Genomic DNA, 24,810 nt, shown 5'->3' on the forward strand with positions numbered 1-24,810 from the left:
TGTATCGCACACGTATCACGCGTCATCGGCACAGGTATTCACCCTCGCTGGTATCGCTGCTCCGCACTCCCTCGTCGTAATCGGTGACGTATGCCGACTCGAGTCGAGTCGAGTCGAGTCACTTCCTTCCACGGATTTCCTCTTGATACCAGCTAATTGCTGGAATAGCCGGCATACACAGCGGGAAGAACAGTGTCAACACGTCCTGGCGAATGCCTTTGTATCACGAGATTCCGTGGCATTCATCTGTAGCCGAAGAAATTAATTCTACGCTTTTGCATTCGACCATTTATTAACTTTAAATGGAAGCTTTATATGATATGATTGATAAATGACCTTGTATTGTAGGTCAATAGATTCCTCAATGTCAGCATTCATGATATGCGAGAGGAATCCCTTTGGACCATTTAAGGCAGTTGCTTCGAGAGCTAGCCACATTCAAAAATATAATTAGAAATTACTCTACAAAATTCTCATACAAAATTTTGACATCGTTTTTCACAAAACTGGGATGGTCAGTTTAAATCCAAATCGGCTTACACGATTCGTATTTAATCAAAGAACAATCACGCGAAGTTTTGTTAAAATCCATCATCAAATAAATCCACGGAACAACTACCATAAACAATGACGCTGATAGACAATATTTGTACCGAAACGAAAAATTAATGTAAAATAATTGAAAAATAATAATGATTATTTTGTATCGACGATCTGCCCCTTATCAGCTTACCTCAACCCTTCCTACTTTAGGGGATACTCACTTTAAGGTTTCCTTAAAAATTCGCGAGACTGATCATAGTTAAATGTACATTAAATAGAGTAATTTTTAGTTATCGATGAATTCAATTAGTCTTTCGGTGCAAAGTTTAAACTCGCTAACAAGATACTCCCGTGAAATGTCTCCTCGCACCCTACTCAATTTTGATTGAACTTTGCAAGTTCGTATAGCGACGGTAATTCAAGTTTAAGGGATGAAATTACCCTCTGAAGTTTCACCTCTGTAATATTTTCTTCGGACCCAGTTGAGGATACAGGGAAAGTTTTTTAATCAAATACAATCAATACATCTTGCAGGACGCGACATCCTCGTATCATCTTTAATGTAATATTGAAAAATAATTTCGTTCAGTTATGACATATTTGAAATATATTAATCATACGGACCGTCTGAAAATGAAATTTAATATCGGGATTTTTCCTGGAAAAATGTTTCATCGAATACCCATTGAAGTTTAATAAAACGCGAAGGCATACCGACAAAAAATTTGATACGTCTTTTCATATGCCACACGGTGAAAGAATTTTGAATGGTCACGATCCGGATTAAGTTCCCTGAAAAAAAGTATCCGAGAAGCGGAGCAGAAGGTTATAAGGAAAATCAGATACAAAAGTAAACTTGGGAAGTTCTTCGGAAAGTTCTTTTGGGGGGAGGTTCTTGGGATGTGTTGCAGGTAGATCAATAATGGAATAGAAGTTAGGTCTGAAATTTCTCAGCGCCACCCTATCACACTATTTGGAACTAACAACTGTTGCTCTTTTCTGAATGGGATCCACCCACTAGACACAAGGGCGTTTAATTTATCGAACTCTCTCTTCAAAGGGCGGATACATCAATTTCCTTGGGTGGTTGATGAAGCACGTTTTCATCAAACAGAACGTTCATATCTGTCTGCAAAATGATCCCAAACGATTACCACTGTAATGTATTATTTAAATAACACTTTCTTAATGACCAAGCTATGACAAAACAAACAAATCTTGAACATCGTAGTATCTCAATCAAAATCTTTATTTTATTCAAATTCTCTCCTCGATCATCGCGACGTTGTATGTAGCCCACATTTTTCCTGTCGTCTCATTTCCAGTCTAGACCGCATTCAAAAATTTCAACCTCTGATAAGCTTAAAGTGCTCGTAAATAGGATCGTATCTCTGCTTCCTTCGAGCACTCTGGTTGACTCTGTACCAGGCAGAGCTGGATCTTCCACCGTTGCTACATCGTCTTCAAATTCCTTCACAACGTCTAATCTTGTCAATCTCATCTCCACTAATCGTCCGTAACATTTCGTTGATCTTTCTACTCTACGATGTCCACTCTGGAATATTTCTAAATCTCAAATCTTGTTTTCTTTCATATCCTCTAGTTGTTGCAACTCTGAGCCTTTTCGATTTAATATTGTATACGTGAATTAATTAATCCTCCTTCCCGTTATACCGATGCCAGACATCTTACGCGACATTTCTCCGTAGGTGGGTATCCATTTTCATTAACCCTACGTAGGGCACGGGAAACACGAAACTCTAGATTTCACCTTCTTAGAGCAGTACGTGTATACACAGGAGTATACGTAAGTTTCGTTCCAACTTGCACATACACGACGTGAACATATTAATACAACAACGGTACATAAAAAACGCATTCTAACATCACGAAACTGCAGAGTAAACAGAACGAGTAATGGAAATTTTTGTTGAACGAGACAAAGTGAAATACTCGCATCGCGAACGTCTTTTGTTGCCACTCGTTGGGGAAAATAAAATATAAATCGTAGGTTTGATGAACCGAAGTTTTTCTCTCGGGATTCTAACATTGAAGCGTCGGGTTACGAATAGTTGGGTCGACGACGACTCTCGGTCTTGACGACGCGTCGCGACGCTTTAGATCCACTGAGAAATATACGAGTTATCGCTAAAAAAGACACGCGGTGTCTCGTATCGATCACACCGTAAAAGCCAAGGTATATCGTTCGTTTTACGGTTTCGTTCCATGCAGGGCGCGACGCTTTAAGAAAGTATCTCGACGAACTTTGCGTTACGATGTTATATCGAATATCCGTCCAAGAAAATAAATAGCCTTCCCGCGGGCGAATTTATCCGGTTTGTTGGATACGACTTTTTGCGACTTGAACGGACTTTCCGTATTTTATAATGTTTTTGTATCAGTGTTCGAAGGAAAGGTTCGATCCGAAAAACTTCAACACGAAACATTCTGGTTTTATTTCCACAAATGAATTCCTATACGTATCACAATTATGTAGCCAGTGTCGAAGAAATGTACGAAGCCTGAGGTAATTTACAGTACAAATTGTATATTAAAACAAAAATCACGCAGCCAAAGTCTTAATATAATAATGTTCGTATAACTTCTCCTTGTAACACAAAAACCAACCTAATCCTCTATACATCTAGTGTCATAGTAAGTAGATGATCAAAATGTAAAAATATTAAAACTTAAATATGCCATCCATCCTTAGGAGCATCCGGTTGATATTCACTGTTCGCGAGTCTCGATTAAATTAAAATGTAAATAGAAACGCGTACAAACTGTACATTTAGATTCTACCTGTTATATCTAGCTCTTAATTATTACAGATATTCTGGACGGTTACATCAACTTTTTGTTACTTAATCTTAAATTCAATATTCCTGAATCGATACACTGACTTCCAACTCCATTTTGAAGCTTTGCGTTACAGTAAATGATCCTGTGTTAGGTCGATGAATTTGTCTAAACAAATGCTCTAATATTATGGATAAAAGTAAAAATATTTAATTTCCCCCTTTGAACTAAATAACATGTAAAAATGTTTTCGACAGCTTCATCCCCTCATGAAATAAATTCCTATTGCAACTTAAACGAATCATCCTATACGTGCTCCACAGGGATTATGCTAAACTATTGCACCCAAAGGTTCGATATAAAATGAAAAATTCTAATTTGTTTTCATAGAAAACAATAGCTTTACAAGGAAGTTAAATGGCCCTGTACAAAAAAGGTTCTCTGCTCGGCTTACTATAGAGCTTATCGTTAACCTAATCTCCTTGACCTCCTTGCGCAGCACGATTTCCAGAAGCAACAACAGATTTTTCAAGAACGCCGAAGTGCTCGAATATTAATACCAAAACAATCGTACCTACATCAACGTTATCGATCCATCTTTTTTTTTTTTAGCTGTTTCCGCCCAAAACAGCCAGAGACTTGACACGCTCCGTAACGGAGTCCACGCAGAGTCTTGCTATCTCGAAGTTCTTGTAAATTAAAGATAGCACCCAGAAGTAAAACAGGTATACGCATGTTACGTGAATAACGTACATTCTGCAAAGTGGAAGTAAGAATGTAACAAATATGCCAATTTTTATCGAGAAAAATATACGTACACTGCTTGATGCCTGCGAGCTTTCGGCAAAGTAGACAGATCTTCTTTCATGCAATATTGCCGCGAACCCAAGATGGTGTTCTTCAAGTACTCGGCTTCGTCGATTGCTAGAAAGTCCAACGAGAAGAGCTCTTTGTCCCGAGGGCTCAAATTGTTCCACAATGCCAATGTTTTGTAATTATAGAAAACCCATTCCCTTGTCGTAAAGTACTGCAACACCTCGAGACCGACCGAGATACGGTTTTGAATGCGAACCATGCTAGAAAGAGAACGACCCTTGAGAACATTGCCATTACCACGAAAGAAAAAGGTCCGAGGCGCAACGAAACTCACAATCTCTTCTGTTGAAATATTAACATGAGAAAGTCGATCAGGTAAGCCGGAATGATGTGGAAGAAGAAGACGAAGAGGTTGTGGACAAACTTGTTGCTGTGTATGTCGCCTGCTGGATACCAAACTTGCCCTTCGAACGGATATTTGTAAGCGATCTTCTTACCTTTCTCCAATACCTCTCCCCAGGTGATAGACACCACGCCGCTTTGGGTGATATTGAACACTGGAATGGTTTTCGGTCTAACAAAGAAGACTGCATCAGTCGTTTAGCAAATATCATCTTATATAAATAGTTTCAGCAGTTTGGCCAACCCTTAAGGTTGTTGCGTATGAAATGTTCGATTTTGTAAACAAGATTTAAACATCTGTATTTTTATTACAAATTAATTTTATCCATCGAAATAAACACAAGCAGTAGATTGGTGGAACAGAATTACTCTGTTATTCACTGTTCTATATACTATACGAACATTGTTTTATAAAATCACTTTTCAAATTGATTAACTTACCGAGATTAAATAATCGGACGTTTCATATAGAACAACCTAATATAACTGGAAATGTAAAATAATTTTTATAACAATAGTAAAATTTTGTCGAGGTTTTGTCAGTCGAAAACGGCGTTGTCTACTATCGAAATATGTAATTTTTATAAAAACTCATGCATAGGGATATGAACGTTTACTTTTCCATGGTAGCTATCCAGTAGGCAATAGCGACTAGAATGTTAATAGCGTAGTCGACGGGTACGATTTCGGCGTGATAGTTGCCATTGCAGTGCATCGACCTTATCACACCTTTCGCTGCACCCACCAGGAGTCCCGTTGGTCCGTTCAGATTGTCTACCCATCCTGGTAACGGTTCGCGGTAAGATGCGGTTACTGTACAAACGATAATATTCTATTTGCTTTATCCATTAGACAACAGCGAGATTGTCAGACGATAGTTTTAATTCAAAAAGAAAGGTAAGTCAAATTTATTATAACGTCGTGACAATGTTACCAATTTCCACCCTTGAAAATGGCGAATTAAAATGTGCTTACCGATCGATGGTCTGGCGATGCAACAAGGCATATTATTGGCGAATTCGTTGGTGACAAGTTGCTCGGCCAATCGCTTTGAGTACGTGTAAGTATTCGGATGAACGTCCAACAACCTATTCGGAAAGAAACATGTTTACTTGATTGGATGCGTTACGCCGAGTACTCGATTAATCAAATAACCACGATAGAAATTAGATATCAATTACTTGGGCGTGATAAGATCGATGGCACTTTCGTCTAGCCACTGTATCAGTCTCATAACATCGTGAGGATCGTTGGGTGCATCGTACACTCTTTCGCCGAGTTCTTGCTGATCAGGATGACAAAAAGCCGTACTTAGATACACGAATGCCTTCAGATGCTTCATCTTTCTGGACAGATCTATCACCCTTTGTGTTCCGAACTGGAACAATAGGTCCCATTTGTCTTCCACTCGCAATTATTTCAAGAAATCAGTTGTCGATTCATTGAAATTGTTCCTTCTTTTAATTGCATTCATCATTTTTGTTAACAGATTTTGTACACATTTGTATACGTAGTTGAAATTGCAGATTTTATGATCCAGTTTTGTTTAAATTGCAATTAATATTGTTATAGTGACAGTAAAGACGTGGGTCATTAATTAAATACGCCACTGTATAGTCTTCGTGTCATAAAGAGAAGGAAAGGTTAGTTTCAGGTTAGCAGGGATGTTGTAACATTGATAAATAGAATGTGGACAGTGTCGTGTAACTGTTGCTTAATGGCATGCAGAGATGGAGAGAATTCTTGCCTAGATCAAAGTTATCGGATAATGAATCAAATATAAACAACTTTTGGTACGTTTCCTTGTGTTGAAAGTATATGTAATCAAAATGCCTTCGGCTTGGAAAAGTTTTTCAATGAAAAATCCAAGGACTTTTTTAAAAAGGGAATCGAACAACTTCACGCTGGCAAAAAGTGTTAGAAAATGATGGAAATTATTTTTTTGATTAGTAATTATGACTTCTAATTTTCAATAAATATATATTATAATTTTTCCTTATACAAGTGGCCACATTATTTACTTTTTAATAGAAAGATTGTGCAAGAATTTCAAAACTTTGATTCTGGTTATCTTAATCAATTATTATATCCGAGAGAGTACGTATGCATAAGGGGTTGAAATGCTAATGCACTATCTTACCGTGTTCATTTCTATGGCGTCCTTCAACTTGGACTCTAATCTAAGGGTCGCTGCACAATGATACACTATATTGGTTTCGTTTATCAACATTGCTTGCTGTTGGTCGGACAATCCCAATTCGTTCGTGTTAATGTCGCCAGTCAGAGGTATCAACTTCTTCATTACGAACGGCTTCTGTTCTCTTATCCTTTGAAACATCTGCCCGAACAAGAAGAATTTGATTCGATGACTTCAATTCACTTCAACGCTAACGGCATACACGGTTACACGGCATGGTCATTTTTACCCATTACGAATTTCATAAGGATTCTACATAAATCGTTTACATTTTTTTCCCAATCACTTATTCTGTCTTTTATCCATATAAAGGATTGCTTCAGCGATAGAAATTTGATGAGAAATCTCCGCAAATCTAGTATTAAGATTGCAAAAAGAAAAGAACAATGACACTTACGGGTAGTTTGAACATTTCTTCTATGCGAGCCTCGGGTGATCGACCCTTTTTCGACCTTATTAAAATATAAATCTTGTTCAAGTCGCTGCAAGAGTAGAGCAACTTCTCTACAAGAACTTTTCCCATGAAACCGGTCGCCCCGGTTATGAATACAGTTTTTCCTTTAAAGAAGGACTGTATATCGGTTAATTCGCTCATAATTGAACACCTGTAACAAACGATTGCGAAATATCGTTAATGACACATTGAAAATCCTCTATCTACGCATCGTCCCTCTTGCGTAAAGATTACAACAAAAAAGTTAAATTCGTTCGAGAGAATGAATGCGTGTGTTAACATAATAACCGGTTTCGCTCCTCGAGTGTGTATTGCTCGCAACATTTTATTCGTTATTATTCTATTAGATTCGAAACGAAGTCGATAAATGTGATCGTTCGATGCAAAAATCAACCAGACACTTTCATTTTCAAGGATTTAGCATATAAAAGGCATTTCAATAGTGCGTTGCCTTCGTGTCACATGAATTTTGATTAAGTGAAATTGCCACTACTGCAAACACAAATTCAGAATTGATCGTCAAACTCGTTCCAGTGAAGATATCAAGGTCGACTGTTTTATTAAAGCGGAGTTACAAGGTGTCTGCTGTGCGTCGTCTCCATCTCGTTAGCCTGGAATATTTCCTTACCTTCGCTGACCTTACTCTTTCTCTATACCCTTTTGCTCTGTCGAAACTCAGCTGCCAATGGAAAATTCCCAATTGTCTATAATCTTGTACAATACGACAAAACTCTCGTAGGTTTCAGAAATACGCGCGTTATCCGCTAAGTAGGGCCGAGTATATCGCATTTGAAATAAAAATATGGAATAACACTTCAGTTTTATATTTTCAACGATATTAAGTTAATATAGAAACGGAGGTCAGAAATTTGTATTACTCTGCCCTTCTCAGAATAAGTTTCCCGGCGCCTGGTGTCGAATATAGAGAGAATAACGTAGCAGTTCCTAATTATACCGTTTAATTTTTACCGAGGTCGTCTTCGTCGCACGCGGTCGAGGATTGTCACGACGGAGAAGGTTCTTTTTCTGGTCCATTAAAATCGGACGTTCCAGGGTTATAACTGTACGAAGTCCCCTCGATTGTGGAAGTAAGTTTGTTCAAGAAATTCGAGGCGAATTATTCCCCTTGCACATCTCCGATGTTCAAAGTTCGATTACACGAGAAAATGGTGGATGAAACGTAAGGTTTTGAAATGTCAGATTTTGGTCCGCGAGTGCATTTATAACACAGGCAAATATTACAGACACATTCTAAACATAACCGAAAGGCATTGGCATTTACGCAAAACGAAACATTAATATCATTGTGTTAATTAATGTATTCTTCATGCATCATGTATGTTTTGTGTACCTTTTCCATATTAATGTGCGTCATAAATGCATAAAAGCCACAGTATAGTTAATATCACTCTGGACTAGGTAATCATAGTAAACGACCAATCTATAATCAGATACAGTTTCCTCTGAGGGATCGTGTCACATTTACTAATTTCTGTTTGCTGATTAGAAATGTTGTTAATGAAGTACCTATTAATTTGACAACTGTGAACGGCTATTACGAAAGTGGTCTCAAAGCAATCACTGTCCATCAAACTAATACCAATGATCTGTAGCATTAACTTCCAGTCGAAGCTGTTTTTCTGAAAAGCTGAAATTTTATTCCGCATTTCTCAAGTACATTTTTTTACAATGGTACCATCGAGATTTAACTATTCGTCAGCGAGTCACCATGCGTATCTTCCATGTGCAAGACCAAACTCGTGAAAATTTCTCTTTCTAGGCACGGGAAAGTACGTACTCGTAAGAGCATCTCTGACCCATGTGCCAAGAGATAATGCGTTCCTAAAATGTACATACTGTATCCATGGTTATGACATTCCCTTTCATATCTGCATCTTATGACATCTTATCGTGCAAAAATACGCCTGTTCCTTTATCATACGGGCTTCCTTGTATTTTTATTATCTTAACTTTATTTGGACTGTGAATCATCTCTTATAATAACTGTCGCACTTATGTTTCCCATCTAACAGGTTCGTGTCCTATGAAATTATTGTCAAACTTCCTAGTGTAATCGTTGCGTAATAACATGTTTATGGCTCGTATTAAATTTCGACAAATTCTTACAATCAATGACCCGAACAAAGTCCAAGGAGAATAAAAAATTAAATTACAGAGTCACTAATAGCCACCTTTTTTTTGGTTGAGCGTCCTTGAACACATCGTTACTGGGTCAATAGCGGACTCCCGCGGCGCATAGTCATTCAGTCGCGGCCCAGCAATTCATACTCGCGTTGGTAAGTGAAGAGCAAAGGAAATTCGATAAACTGGATTTTTCACGTTTAAGACGCGCCGAAGTTGTCTCTGTACTTGCAATTAACTGCTCGGGTATAGAACACCGCGGAATTCTCGTTTGTCAACTTTAAGATGTCTCGAAAGTTAGCGTTAAATCGCGGAAAACTTGGGATTTCCTTGGGTAGCGGTTCCGTTTTCGATTTGGCCATTCCGTTAACAAACTTCAACCATCTATACTTAATGAAAATTATCAATAAAACTGTTATCTACCCATCATAGTCTACGATCAAGAAATTGAGTAAGACTCCTCTCAAAGGAGAAATTCTACGAAGACCTGAAATGATTAATAAACAACTCGAGGAGCAATAAAAATCGAAGAGAGCCACTCGAAAGCATTTGCATATCTGTACAAATAACTCATATTCTCGTGAAACGTAACGTATCCTGTGAAGCTCCGCAATATCTTGTTATCCGAATCTTCGTGAATGGCCAACCGAGCAAGCCAAACATGTAGCTCGTACGTGTTTCGTGCATTTCAGAGATTTATATAGCCCCGCGAAATCTCGTTTCGCCGTAGTTTACATTTTACGATATGATACCGCAAGGGGAAACGATGTTTGAGCGTCTCTCCTTACACTCTTCATTAAAGAGAAAGAAGATTTTTATGACGCTTGTGAACCAACTCGGAAAAGAGTCGCGTGGCATCTTAAGGCTAAGCAAATAGTAATACGCCTGTTATACCGTTTGGAAGATACGACGTGATTTTCTTTAACCCTACAGTGCGCATTGATGCACATACGCATCAACCGCATTTTTCTTTGATATTTTATTACACAACAGCATAAACAATACGCGCTGTTCCTAACACAAGAGATCTACATTAAGACATCTACATCATAAAAAGGTCACAGCACCCATTGAAGGATAATTATTTTGGCGCCAAATCTGACAGTTGCCATCAGAATTTTTGCGATGGAGTGTTATTCGTGTTCGCTCCGATTTGAAAAATTTCAATTCTTTTTCTGTATCTGCAACAATATTTATCCCTGATGGATGTACTGATTATAATATTTTTGTGTCGTTTATTGATAGAACAACGAGCCATCGATCACATGTATGACACCAAAAACTCGAAAGGATATTTCACCTTGTCATCCTCACAGACTGGAAAAAAAAATTATTGCAAGGAGGCAGTCTGTAGTTTGTCAATCTTATTATTATCATTTCTATCATCGAGATGATGATGCTGGTAGAACTTTTTCGCTATGATTTCTTAGAACTTGAAATGACAGTCACGATAAAAACACGCGGTAAACATATTGCAACTTTGCCGTGTAACCGTAATTTCAACGAATGGCGAAAGAATATTGCTAAACAGAAAGTTCTACAGAGAACAAAATTTATATATTTATTTATTCCAGATTATTTTGTACGGCTTGGAGTTCAGTCAACGCGTAACGAATAGTAGTTGTTTTAAAGCTGTCAAGTATTAAACAAAAAATTGCAAAATCCTGCGTAGAGAAATCTTTAGAAAGCATACAGTTTCAAATATACATAGTTGCATTCCTCGAGAGATAAGTACTCTCGTGCTGCACGATAAACACGTGTTGCAATACCAGGCGAGTTTCGCTCGCCTTTGACAATTCAACGACGACTTTTATATTCCAATAGCAAGGCAGTTTGTAATCCAATTCTAAAAGGAGACTTTATCTTAGGTTTTCTCAGCTGCTAAGTTTCAAACGTGCAACCAGTAAATAATCAACATTTCTTTAAGGCTAAGTGAATGACTTTCTCGCTTATGCGATTTCAGCAAGAGTTGAAAGTATCTATCAATCGTGGACATGCAAACAGCCGGTCCAGTCTTATGTAACATCCAGTCTAATGTTTCCGTTTCCATCACTTCTGAACGAGACAGAAAGGTTAAGAAAAGTACTATATTTACGAGAAATAATGTCACTCCTCTGGTACCCGTGTTTGTGATACTTCTGTTACTTGCTAGTATAACTCATGCATAAATGAATTTACCGAAGAACCTCCATAAATAAGGCTGAAACGTATTCTTAACCTTTACTAAACTTTTCCAATTAAAGATTGCACTTTCGTTTGAATTTGAGCCTCGTCGAAATTTAATTTAAAACTTTTAATTAATTTTTCGAAATCAAGGTGGTGAAACGGTAGAAATAACGCGAAAATGGAGCAATTAGTAGTTGCTTCATTTGTTTCGTGATTCTATCCACTTCTACGTCCCCTCTAACGATCTGTCAAAGAGACAGAATGCGCCAAGTATTCTCAAACGGTTGCTCGGTTAACGCATAAATAATTGAAAAACGAATCATTGGACGAAAGTACTTTCGCTTGATTTCTGGTACTTAAGCGAGAGTAAGACTTTCCCTGAGCTTGAACCTATATTTATTTGGACAACAGGAGCTCGATTGAGTTACAAATATCTTCCCGGAAATGTGTCCTCCGTTATAGTAATAAAACTCACCCCTAAATCAAATTGTCATACATTTAAAAGAGGAGACTCGAGGCAAAACGTAGAAAATAAAGTTTCAGTCACTAATTTAACACGAACAAATGGTTGGATGAAATTATTTGAAATTTTGTACACTTTTGTACACGTAGTTGAAATTGCAGAAAATAATTTTTGTATAAAGATTAACTGGTGTCTTTACGCCAAATAGTGGACGGACTTTCACCTTACCTATTAAATTAATTTGAATTCACACTATCTTTATCTAGTTTCAGACAATACACTGTACAATAATATCAGTAAAATAAAATATATAAGCTAAATCAAAATTTGACCCTTTCTTTAATAGTAAAAACGTAAAAGATGTAATGGTACCGTGAGTGGTCCAATACCTTTGCACAGTACGTTATCTGCGAATCAAAAGTGTGCTTACCTGATGTTATTAGTCCGATAAAGTGAATAAAATCCGGTAATGTGTAGATAAGGAATTGGTGGAGCAGTTGCAGCCGGAGCGCGAATCTGCTCGGCCTAGATGAATAGGTGAAAGAATCGTGAACCACGCGCTCGAACTTACTGAGCTCCAACGTAGTCCGTACAGAGAAATGTAGCCATCGATGTAACGTTGCCTCCCCACCTGTGTCCAGTTGGACGACTTATTTACTTCTTCTCTTTCTCTCACCAGTTTTTCATCCAATATTTTCATCGTATGACGCATCCTGTTATGTCACCAGTTCTCTTTTGTTCCTCTTTAATTTTATTCCAATCAAAAATTTCCTTAACCTTTGTTTTCAACAACGCAATAAATTATGGAGCCACAGATGCTGCGTATAATATTTAGCGTAAAAATAACGTTTCGACCACGAGAGAGCGTGGCTCGTTTCGAGTAAACAAACGTCGAAATTATATAAAAGAATAATGTTCATTTATCAGGTGTAGGAATGAATTATGCGCCTCTACATTTAATCTTTTAGAACTGTAGTTTAAGTAAAAATATTTACTCGTCGTTACATTAATAGAATGTTCGAAAAGATGAAAAATAGCCTCGATTTTTCAGCAAATTATTCGGGCATTTTATTCCACGCATGGAGTTGCAAATGTTTCAAAACAGTGAAGAATGTTTATCTAGATGAAGCAATAGAAAAAGTTTCACTTACTTCCATTTATAATTTCAAATTACCGATCACATAGGCCGTAACGATACTATGCTTAGGAGTACAGACGCGTCAAGGACTACGCAGGACTATATTTCCGTGTTAATCGTAACAACTTTTTCTCTTCCAATTAAAAGAAAATTATAAATAGAATATCGAACATGTGACACTTAATTAAATATTGCGAGAAGACAATAACAATTTATATGAATATTTGTTATACAGGTATTGTTATATGTGTCTTATTTATTAAACAACCTTATACAAAGATTTTTTCTTGATCTGACCTTCTAGTGACCTTTCTCTCGATATAAATAAGACGATATACCAATTAACGTGAGATGTCGCTGAAATTGCATATTGCCATTTAGCAAATTAACCTATAACTAGCCCATTGCATAGTATGCTTAGCAATAAAATATTCAAATCGTTCGATTAAATTGTCTGTTGACACGCGTTACTTCGCTTCTCATTTTCAAACGTTTCCGTGGATCTGTGGTTAAACTTGCACCTTTCGAAATCTGGTGTTTTATTTGGCAAGGTAAAAATCTACGTCTGGTTTGTATCAAGGAATCGAAAAAGTCCAGTGGCCGGACCCGAGATAATATTGACCTAGACCCGCTTAACACCGTCTACAAACTAAACATTACTACACTTTCTCTTGACCGCCTGCCAGACACGGAGCTCGATCATCTTATTGCTGCATGATCGAATTCCCAAAAACTCGTTTGCGAAGATACAACCACTCCCATCTCGTACTGCATTCCGTGCTTTCGTTTTGGTCCTCGCTCTTATGCTTACAACTACAGCTTTCAGTGAAACAGACGGTTTAGACTAGAAAGGGACTAGCATAGCGAAAAACTGATTGACCTACGCATATCGAATAAAAGAAATGTTTATAACTTTGTTGAGTAAAAAATTGTAGCAGATCTTTTCTGCTTGAAAACACTGTCAAACTATATATGCCTCATTAAGAAATTTCTAATTTTATGATAAAATGAGCTAGAAATAAAATAAAGAAGAGTGTAGAAAGGGTAAGGGTATAAAATAATGTAAACGTAGAATATAATGTAAGAAACTAATTTGCGAAAACGTTTAAGAACGACGCATAAGGAATGTCGAGGAAAAGAAAAATTGTAATAATATATTCTTTTAAAGATAATTTCACCTTGCGCGAATAATTTCGTAAGAAAATGTTCTGAATAATAAAGATAATTTAACGCCTACACCTGTGACGCAACTCGTGAATTATTTATTCATTACCGGAAGGATCCTTTAAGGCCTTTAAGCCGTTACGACGAGAACATGTTCGTCAGTTTCATGTAACTTTACGGCATACAACGGATGGTATTTTGATAACGCATATTGCACTTTCTCTACATACAGTAGTGGGATAGTACCTAGTTTCACTTACCTATGGCTTGGAAGGATTAATACGTTTAAAGAAAATAGCATGGTAGAGAATAGATACGTATCAGGTAATATTATTACAAATACGTTTTACATAACTGTTATCGCGTTAAATGCACAATCCGTGGTTTTATGGAGCGACCAATAATGGTAAAAGGTTTAGCGTATAATAATAAGTATTTTAAGGATGGAAGGAACTTTGGACGAGTGGAAATTATAGCTATACTCGAGAATTTTTCTTCGAAAATAATTTTTATTCATACTTTTTAAATACAATAGCGATGCTGGAGGCATCCAGTTAAAATTTACAAACATAAATACATATTAAAATATAAGCGAAGATATGGTACGCAATGTATATACAATAACTTGTATGGTTGTTCAATGAACTGAAGAAAACGTACGGTAAGTTTTGCTTTCCATTGCAGACGGGGCGAAGAAACAATTTCAAAACTCGTTAAACAAACTATGATGTTTCCTTAACAAACTTGTATCGTGCTGCATTATGCATACACTATATTCGACAACATACGGAATATGTAGAGAAACAAGCGAAAGGCGCTCCAGTTACCCTGCATTGACTGTTCGTCGCTTTCACTCGCAATCGATGGAAGGTACATTCGGGTTTCAACTTTATACACATTTTTCTATAACGTGAAAGCTTCTCGAGTTCGTTTGCAGATCATTAATCTTGGAAATGTCACTACTAGACTGCGAAAACGTAAAAAACTAGATATTAATACCTAGTTTTATATCCAGCATATAGCATATGCATGTCAAATATATGTTATTAATTAATATGATAAACATTTATATTTGTATTTCGATTTGTATAAGTGTATATACCTCTTGCTTGTTTTCAGCACATATTTTTCACATTCGTCTGTATCACAAATGCGTAAAATTCGCAGACTAGTCATTACGTTTCACCGTTACTTTAATTCATGAATTATGGCTGTGCAATTCACCTTACTAGTCTTGGGAAATTCTCAGACAACCGAGATTTATGTGTATACGCGTTAAGATGCACAAAATTTGTACCTTACTGCGTGAATACTCAACGAATCTTATACGATAAAATTATCAATCATGAGTTCCAATGATGATCGCGTAACTCATTATTTTGTAAGCGTACGATAATTTATTTTACTGCGCTATACGTTTAAAGGGCACTTGCCGCGGCAAGATAAAATCTTATTTCCGTTTGTGCACACGTAGGTACAAAGGTTAAAAGTTTAAAGAGTATTTATTTATATAAGCGTTCAGCGAAAACAATAAATGAGCAAGTGTAAACAACTTTAGGTCCTAGAAATGCCAATTGTACCTTCCGCTTAAACTTCTCTGAGTTCTAGAATCCCTTTCACTTCACTTCTTCACTTATACACGCAACGTTCAGAGAAATTAGAATGTTTGTGGATACAGTTATCTAGTAATCGTCTATTGCAAACAAAGTTATTGTTACAAAATCAATTCTAAAAGGGGGAGGAAAATATTTTAAAAAAATTCCATCGATTAAAATGGAAAATTCCTTTTAATTAAGGAACATTTTATTCCATAGGAACAATATTGTAAAAGAGGTACAGAAGATTCGTTAATTACCTACAATACAATAAAGTGATCGTCAAACCAAAAAAGATTATCGTTATTATTTTAATATAACATTCGTTCAATACGTATAATTTGCACGGTAGTCAATTAATCCTATCTTAAATGATAAAGCCAATCTATATCTTAATAACTCTATATCTTATCTGTGAAACGATTTTTTCTCAATAGAATGGCGTCTTGGGCATTTAAAAGTATCGCTTTGAAGTGGAATTATGTCGACAACTTCTCATCGTTCGAGTAAACGCTAATAAAAAAAATAAGGATGTCGTCGCACACTGCTGCATTAGCCGAAGAATTGGCGAAAGACTACGCAAACTATGCAAAATTAGATTTATCTAATCAAGCAAGTATTATATTCTACATAACCTCACATGCGTAGTATTTCTCGTGCAATTTTATACTACAAAATATTCTATACATCGCAAGATACATAAATTAATACAAAATTATATTTTAGACGAAAAGTTTTCATGACTCAATCGAGGATGTAATGATGCGTTTAGAGGAATTTCAATCCATTATTGAAATGGTTAGACATTATAAATGATGTCAGTTTGAAATTTTTATTAAACATCTTGTGCATGTATTTATGTTTTTTGTTGATAGGTTCAATCTGAGAGTAGTCAATGTATTGATGAACATATTCCAAGATTGCAAGATATGCAACAAGAAGTTGCAAATCTCTGTAAGCGAATAGATGCTTTAGAACATGTTATAGCAATGGCTAATGTAAACCTGACTACTTTAGAAGCTGCTGTTGACAATGCAGAAGCTGAATTAGGAATTTCTGATAGATTATTTGGAATGTTGAATCCCTTGTCCTTTTTTGTAAGTATAACTTATAATTTTAAATGGCATGATTTATTTAAAATATGTTGTGTTTCAGAAAAAGAGTCAAGAACCTGTGGTACCAAATAAATTACCAGTGTACGAATCACCAACAATTTATAGAACAGATGATTACTTTAACAGTGAATAAACAATACATTTTCATTTGTAAAAGTGCAACTTAATTTGTTTATTAATTAATCACATAGATAAAATATATTGCATGTTGAAGAAAAATCTTTGATGTTTTGAAGGTAAGTAACATTGTGTTAACGTACTCTTATTTTTAGTATAAAATAAAAGTGTATTGACAAGTTCACATGCAATTATTTGCAGAGTTGAGACTTGAAACATACCGAGTGAATGTGATCATCAATCAATCAAATGAAATTGTTACTTGAATGTAATAGATGAAACTGGAATGCGTAAAACATAATACATATTTTGTTTATTTCTATTATTAATTAACTAAAAGCCTCATTTAGAAGGAAACATTAACATGCTGCAAGTGTACAGGTCTTCAATTGTGCTTTTTTTTCACCTACAGAACAACTTCCAGCTATACAGTGCCTCCATCTTGCTATTTTTCCTATACCACAAGTAACGCTACAGCTGGACCAAGTTCCCCATTGATCCCATATTTTTGGTCCTTGTCTACTCATTCTACCTACTATTACAATATTTCTTTATCAATTAATAGTCTTTAAATATATAAGAACTGTTCTACAAATGTGAGATTATTAATTAGTAATATTATTGTGTACATGTATAAGTTATAACTTCCCGAACAAATTTTATATATTGTATGATGTAATTTTCAATATATATTATATATGTTATGAAAAAACTAACAAGCCTTAGTATTATACACAACGTTGAAAAATGATTGATTGTTTTTCTACTAAAAGTATTATTATGAAACTGTCATTGAATATCTATTATTATAAGAATTCATATACCATAGATCCATATGTATGATCGCATATTAATTTTATTTATGATTAAAATTTAAGTAAAAAAAAACTATTTATTTAGTAATATTATACATTTTTAATTTTATTTACCAATTTCCTTGTTTACCCCATTTCTTCGACTTTTACAGTCTTCATAACCGTCCGTGACAACAGACTGAAAAGAATTTTCTACTTCAGAAACGGAAGGCGTTTCTTGATGGGAAGGAAATGGCAAAACTGTTAAACACTGTATAACCAGTCCGATTATCAATAACTTAACGAATGGTTTTCGTAATTTATATATCACTTGCATCACAGGTTGAAGGTTTTTAAATACGCGTCGTCTTTTAACCGAGTGAAGTTAGCGCATAGTCGTTTGAAATGCTGCGCGATTCAAATTCAATCACGCGCGGTAAAATGGATTTATTTAAAAAAGAAAGGAAATACTCATTTATTCCAGACTTTAACTGCATACAGAAAAGAACAACCAGAATTTTAATTAAGAAATCTATTAGGATTTAATTCCGAGCCAGTGAAGAATATTTTTATCGCAATCTTTTAGTCGACAAGATTTGATTTGCGCTTTCTTTAATCCTTTTATGCAATCGTCATTTGAACAGTGACGCCATCGAACTTGTCGTCCACTTCCGCAAGTAACGCTACACGCACTCCAGTTGCTCCATTCGTCCCACTCCGAATTATCTACAAGATTTGGCAAAAATTTGAATATTGAACGTGATATCTACGAAACTACAAACATAATTATGCAAAATGAAACGTAGGTGCAATACAAATTTTGAACTGTAATATGTATTACATACATATATGTATACTTACGATTTTCGTCAGCATTCTCGATATCCTTTGTAGAAACTTTGTGTTCTTTTTTGTGTAGCTGAGCATTAGTTTCACGAAATTGTTTGATATTCCTTGAATCTTTACGAGTAGTTTTTTCCGTATAACTCAACAACTTTCTTTTATAATTTGTCGATTTTTTAACTTGAACACACGCGTGTTCTTTAATATTAGACGGGAAAAAATGTTGGCATAAGAAAATCGATTCACCTTGCTTAAGATCGTAATCGTAAAGTCCAATTTTTTTTCTATCGTTTGTATATTTTCGCAGGAAATTTATCTGATTGTGTATAAAATAATTGTTTTCTTCTGGATTTATATATATGCTAAATTAACAAACTAAATGTTAAAGTTAATAAATACTTCAAATATAATATAAAAAATATTATAAAGTAACTTATAACCTATAAACGTATAATAATTTTGGTAATAAGTATGAATATTTTATATTAGCGTAATGTTTGAATGTACCATTTATCGGCGGCATTAGCTATAGTATTACTCGAATTACGTTTGAAATCATTTTTCGTCGATCTAAGGAGATATAGTTTTTTAAATTCGTTTTCGTCATCGGACTCTTTTGGAAAAACACAACCGAAACAGTGCGTTAATACCAGCGCGGATACTAACCGCATATCATCTTAATCCTTTTGGATGGTTTATCAGTTCGATGCAATTAATATATAAACAAGGATTAATAAACAACCATATAAAAACTGACGTTTAGAAAATAACGATTTATTTGATAATTTTAATTACATACTATATATGCATGTTATTTGGGAATATATTCAAGTTGTTCACAATACAATATTTTCGTGAGCTCACTGTTACCACTATCTAAAAAATGAACCTATTATTATTTAAAATAATTAAAATAATAAACTTACATTTTTATAAAAAGATACAAAATTCTATATTTTTTAAAATTTCATTATTACATTAAGACACTTGTAATAAAAAATAGTTATATGTTAAAGCAATTCACAGCCTGAAAAATGCTTTATGAGAATGTCCATTAGGAATCTGTCCCTGAAGCCTTAATCTTCTAACTGCCTCTCTTAAATGTTTTGGTTGTAATGGCCCTGTTTCTTGATGAGCTTCCATGACATCAAGAGCTGTGTTCAAATTGACAATTAAAAAAAATGTTTACTTGACTGAAGGTTTTAATTAAAGCTTTAAATTATACCTTCTTCTACAATTTCCCCTACAAATACTTTTGCAATACCAGACATAGCAATCACTACATTCTGTGATACAGAGCAACCTGTTATAGTTTGCATAATCTGAAATAGAGAATGCAAATCATAAGTACACTTAACATGTAAGATGTTCTAAAGAAATAGGTTATGCCAATATTACCCTCTTTATAGCTGCTTTTGGGAAAGCAGCTCTTCTGTACATTTCGTATCTGTCCAACTGATCCTCAGTAAAATTTGAGACTAATACCCTGTTAAAAACTAAACACTCGTATATCTGCACATATCTAGAAGATAGTGATACAAAATTTAAGTACATACTGCATTTTTTCTCTTTCCTCTTCCTCCAATTCTTTCTTACTTTTCTCTTTACTTTCTCGTCTTTCTTTAACATTTGTTGGATTTGCATGTGGTAGTACTATATCGTTTCCAAATATGTCCTCTGTAGTTTGTTCCTCTTCTTTATTTTCTATTTCATGCTTTACAATTTCTAATTGATCCTCCACTACTGTATATAATGAATTAGAACCTGTTTCTTCCACATCTGATTGAGACTGAGAACTCATTGCATCGGATTCTACCTAATGTTGCCCAAAATAAATTGGAATTTAAAATACATAGAGCAAGATGATCATCTTACATGTTATACAATATACCTTGACCTGTATATTATCAGCATCCATTGGTTCCATGTCTTTAGATCCAGAGTTCTGAGAATGATCGAATTTCTCTTCTTTATCATCAATATCTACATGCTCGCTTTCATTTCCAGAATCTTCTTTACCAAATAGGTTATCCATTATGTATGGATGTTATATATTGAACTACAAAACATACACTATATATTTTATGGTATTATGATGCATACGTTTGCAGCTAATCAAATTTATGTGGGAGAAGTATTTATTATAATACAATCAAACGTATGTTGTTTTAGGTTAGAACAGCTGTACCGAGTACGATGTACGAAAAATACGTAGCCGTAGTATTACTCAAAATTGTTCGAGGAAGCAGAGTAAATTCGGTAAGTGCTAGTAGATTAATATTATTCAGTTTCTCGATCATGAATCAATTTCAAACAATAACATTAACATTGAAGTCTCAAACAATCCCGCCATACTTGTCGATACGTATAGGTTATTCCAAAATAATGTCACGTATGTACGTACCATGAAACACAAAACAAAAATAAAAGAAACATTTAACTGATTTGTATAAAATTGTTCTATGTCGTCCTCCGTGTACGACTAAAAACTAATTTAGAATTAGTTTGACATTTAAACATAGATTTATAATTATTTGACAGGCATTAAGTTTCAAATTGCAATTGTTTCATTACCGGCCACTTTAAAACTAAAAATAAACGACTAATTTTGCATATTATCTACGAATTATTGCAATTAGAAATTGAACGTTTACTACGATAACAAACTTGATGTCAAAGGTGTATACATTTATCATTGATTATTTAATTAAATCTCGTTGGGCATGAAATGAATGGATATACATTAAACTATCTAAAAGGGGAACCATTGATAAAAGTGAAAAGTTTTAGCGAAATATAAAAAAGTATAAGAGCGAAGAATTTCGGAGTCCAGTGAAGATATTTTAATTTAGAAGTTCTCAATTCAACAATCGATTCATTTGGTAGCCCACGGATTACCAGATTAATTTGAACCTAGATTAATAAGTATCCATCATAGTTTAAAATATAAAAGTAGGAGATTCATATACTCCTTTCACTACAGATATAAAAATATTATTTGTATAATTAATGTTCAATAATCTTCTGTTTTAAATAGGAGTGACACACGTGAGAGTTTGGGAACCCCTTTGTTAACGAGTTAAAGGACGACGGATCGCAACGTGGCGCCACCTGGTGGTCGAGTGAAATTTAGTCGACGGTGTCGCGACGCCTCGACGTATTTGTCAATATCTCATCGTTTTTCACGAATTTTCACGGTTCGTATACACGCGTTCATCGTGCATCAAGGTGCGATCGTCCTCGAACGAACGACCGTTAAGCAATTCGAGAAGAGGATTCGTTGTTTGTTGTGGATCGAAGTGAGTAGTCTGTCGAGCGAGAGGTGAAGAAAGTGTCGGCGCGAAAAACGGACATCGAGAATTGGCCGGGACTCTCGGGACGGTAGCTGGTAAGCTGGCAGCTCGGTAGGTCCGCAGCTCGCGAGTGTATCGCTTATCTTGTTCGTGGTTCGAGGGTAACGCGGTAGTGAGTGAGTGGAGTACAGTGGAATATCAAACACGATCGAGAGTAACTACGGCCAAAGAGCTGACGCGAGTTCCATAGCATCCAATCATCGAATACTACAGGCCTACGAATGCAGTTTCAAGACGGAGTCGCGTATTAAGATGTGAGTACATACGCGGTGTAAGTTCGTAGCGAAAATTATGGCGAAAGGAGAAGAAAGGGGGTCTCGTTGCCAGTCGTGCGTAAGATAGCAAAGACTGTCTTCGTAGGAAAGACTGACGACATAACGGGAACTATTCTTGTAAACACGATTCATTGACATCGAACTGTGCACAATCCCTTTATGTTCGTTCGCGCTTGTCGCGCGCACGCCTCTCTCCACGCACACCACCGTGCCGTACACTTTATCAACGGTGTCGTCGTGTATATACGCCTTTGTGCTCCTCCGCACACCTACGAGATATCGTGACAGGAACGCGCGTGGAACCGGTCTTGTTCTCTTCAAATGCTTCCCGACTCGACTCCGTTCCTTGATCTCTTTCTTCCATGAAATCATCAAACTCGCGCTTTACCTGCGGATAAGGTTAAAACCTCGATTTGGGGAAGGGGATATCCGTTAGATCCGCAACTGGCGTCGATACGGAACAAAAAGGCCGTCGAATAAAATATTAGGTGTAGAAATTAATCCCGCGCCTTTAGAATTTATAGCTCTAGTTTAAACACATATATTTGCTCGTTATTATTCGTAGATTAAGGTACCAACCTTTTTGTGAAAACTGGGAAAATATGTTTTCGATGAATTTTCAATTAATTTTCAATTAATGCTTGGCATGTTCTGTGCATCGCGGTATGCGTACAGCTTTGCCAGAAACATTCTGGTGTTAATTAAAAAAGTAAATATCACCGGAATTCAGGAAATTCCGTGTTCCATACACGGTCGCGCTGGCATGAAAATTTCTTGTCTCGTTCATTTCACTCAGCTGTCCGAACTTCCTCTAAAAATTTCGTTGAAAATAGAAATGATTAGTCCGACTCCGACTGTTGAAGAAAATAAAAGATATAGCTTTATACGAACTCGAAATTGGTTCATCGAGAAATTCAAGTTCACGATCGAAGGTCACCTTGAGGCAGTCAAAGGTCACGGGAAGGTTTTACGTAAGAATTTGTATTATATGTATGTGGACACTCCACAATTATTTGTTACGTGAAATAAAAATTCTTAAAGAAAACTATTTGCTCGCAACCAGATTTAAAAATTTCAAGCGTGGAAATCGATTAAATTCCGAAGCACGTTCTGCTTCGGTGGGACGGACGTTTTTAGCTGGTAAATGTGACATTTGTCTAGAGGTGCGCGTAAAGGGAGCGGCGTCGCAGACGTCGCTCGGACGTATGCACTTACGGGACGCACGAAACCAAAGGTAGAGAGAAGACGGTCGTTGGCCGAAGGAGAAACGACCGGAGTCTCCTCGGTCGAGTCCACGAAGCCTGTTTTACTACGGAGCTACGCTCTGTCAAGTCTGCACAGCCTGCGAACGAACCTTCGGGACCGCTACACCGCGAATAATCACAATTTTACGTTGAAGAACACGGATTTACCAAGGTTTTAATCTTTAGTCTTGCTCGTACCCTTTATATTTCAATCGTTACACCCTGTATTCCCTAATTCGATCCCGTACATTCCATTGGCTCCGTTACATTGTCATTTGTTTGATTTCTTTATTCCGTGGATATTCGAAATCAATTGGACTTTCATTTCGCGAGATTAATGATTGAAAGTGGGTCTGGTGTGTTTGAAAGGTCAAAGTAGTTGTGCGTCTTAATTGTTCGATGATAAAGCTTCCCTCTCGAAGAGGAAAATCGTCGCGACGCAGCTTTTATGAGAGATTACGGAGCGGTTAGCCGCGCGTGAGATGTGGAATATGTGTTCACGGCGTCGCGGTCAATATATAGTTAGGGACATTGCGATGTCTTCTTTGTTATTCAGCAAAATTGTCCTGAATTTTTAGTGATTAATGAAAAACTGCAATCTATCATCTCACCTGGTTTCGTTTCTTAATACACAGTCCTTTGAAGTCGATCGGTTCAATAGTTTTTCTGAAATCGCTTCGAAAATACGGTTTCGAGAAAAATTGCATTTAACTCCGAGCGACCTGTACTCCAACAAGCTCTATAACTTTGGCAATTTCGTGAATTTTTACTTGAAATTTTGTATAATTGTTTTTCAAGGATTGTATTATAAGTTGTATTCGATCTGTAGAACTTCTGATTTCTACGAGACTGGAAAAACGATTCCAGCGTAAGAAATCGCCTGGAAATTGATTGGATTAGATACACGAGGCTTGATTGAGAAAGGCAACATTTCGTGCACGCCAACCTTTCATTTTGTCCTATCGTTCTCGAACGGTACAATTGCGCAGAATGCACCCAGATAACACCGAGCTAGATAAGTTCACTTCGTAACAAATACGTCGTTGCATTCATTGTCAGGTCCCGTGTCGTTTCCCTTGCGTTTAAATTACAGGCGTGTTCGCTAACATCGACGCAACAAACAAGGACACGTGCGCGAATAACGTTAAACTAGCAATTTATGGACACGAAAATAAATCCATCACAAATAT

The 24,810-nt window shown here is 36.1% G+C and overlaps 4 protein-coding genes across 9 annotated transcripts in view; 2 read left to right on the top strand and 2 right to left on the bottom strand.

The window, feature by feature from the left end:
* LOC128885395 (serine/threonine-protein kinase tricornered) overlaps positions 1-24,810 on the top strand; it is a 249,157-nt gene that overhangs the window by 165,289 nt on the left and 59,058 nt on the right. The window contains exon 1 of one of the 2 annotated variants that reach the window (XM_054139421.1): positions 21,911-22,355. The exons of the other annotated variant lie outside the window; for it this stretch is intronic. Coding sequence (XP_053995396.1) covers positions 22,354-22,355 — 2 coding nt within the window. The 5' untranslated portion in view covers positions 21,911-22,353. Of the gene's footprint in view, positions 1-21,910; positions 22,356-24,810 lie in introns of those variants that run through there. 2 annotated transcript variants of the gene reach the window in all.
* LOC128885397 (putative fatty acyl-CoA reductase CG5065) lies at positions 2,976-12,581 on the bottom strand. Of its 3 annotated transcripts, none has more exons than XM_054139428.1 (10): positions 12,413-12,581; positions 7,155-7,362; positions 6,701-6,898; positions 5,742-5,938; positions 5,536-5,648; positions 5,178-5,373; positions 4,493-4,732; positions 4,161-4,418; positions 3,921-4,098; positions 2,976-3,523 (listed from the first exon to the last, which is right to left on the bottom strand). In XM_054139428.1, exons 2-9 carry the CDS (start codon positions 7,350-7,352, stop codon positions 3,951-3,953), a joined length of 1,548 nt encoding a protein of 515 aa, XP_053995403.1. In that variant the 5' UTR covers positions 7,353-7,362; positions 12,413-12,581; the 3' UTR covers positions 2,976-3,523; positions 3,921-3,950. The 3 variants fall into 3 exon arrangements, with proteins under 3 accessions (XP_053995403.1, XP_053995402.1, XP_053995401.1); XM_054139427.1 differs by having other exon boundaries at positions 3,917-4,098; XM_054139426.1 differs by having other exon boundaries at positions 2,976-4,098.
* On the top strand, positions 16,289-17,456 carry LOC128885402 (biogenesis of lysosome-related organelles complex 1 subunit 4). The gene is made up of 5 exons (XM_054139436.1): positions 16,289-16,491; positions 16,606-16,677; positions 16,755-16,976; positions 17,035-17,230; positions 17,313-17,456. The coding sequence occupies exons 1-4, from the start codon at positions 16,411-16,413 to the stop codon at positions 17,125-17,127; spliced, it is 468 nt and encodes a 155-aa protein (XP_053995411.1). The 5' UTR covers positions 16,289-16,410; the 3' UTR covers positions 17,128-17,230; positions 17,313-17,456.
* Positions 19,502-21,393, bottom strand: LOC128885400 (transcription initiation factor TFIID subunit 11). Of its 3 annotated transcripts, none has more exons than XM_054139434.1 (6): positions 21,153-21,393; positions 20,640-20,807; positions 20,305-20,564; positions 20,147-20,234; positions 19,974-20,070; positions 19,502-19,902 (listed from the first exon to the last, which is right to left on the bottom strand). In XM_054139434.1, exons 2-6 carry the CDS (start codon positions 20,781-20,783, stop codon positions 19,769-19,771), a joined length of 723 nt encoding a protein of 240 aa, XP_053995409.1. In that variant the 5' UTR covers positions 20,784-20,807; positions 21,153-21,393; the 3' UTR covers positions 19,502-19,768. The 3 variants fall into 3 exon arrangements, with proteins under 3 accessions (XP_053995409.1, XP_053995410.1, XP_053995407.1); XM_054139435.1 differs by lacking the exon at positions 21,153-21,393 and adding an exon at positions 20,937-21,135 and having other exon boundaries at positions 20,646-20,807; XM_054139432.1 differs by lacking the exon at positions 21,153-21,393 and adding an exon at positions 20,937-21,133.

This window comes from Hylaeus anthracinus, unplaced genomic scaffold (assembly GCF_026225885.1).
Source record: "Hylaeus anthracinus isolate JK02 unplaced genomic scaffold, UHH_iyHylAnth1.0_haploid 11981, whole genome shotgun sequence".
NCBI lineage: Eukaryota > Metazoa > Arthropoda > Insecta > Hymenoptera > Colletidae > Hylaeus > Hylaeus anthracinus.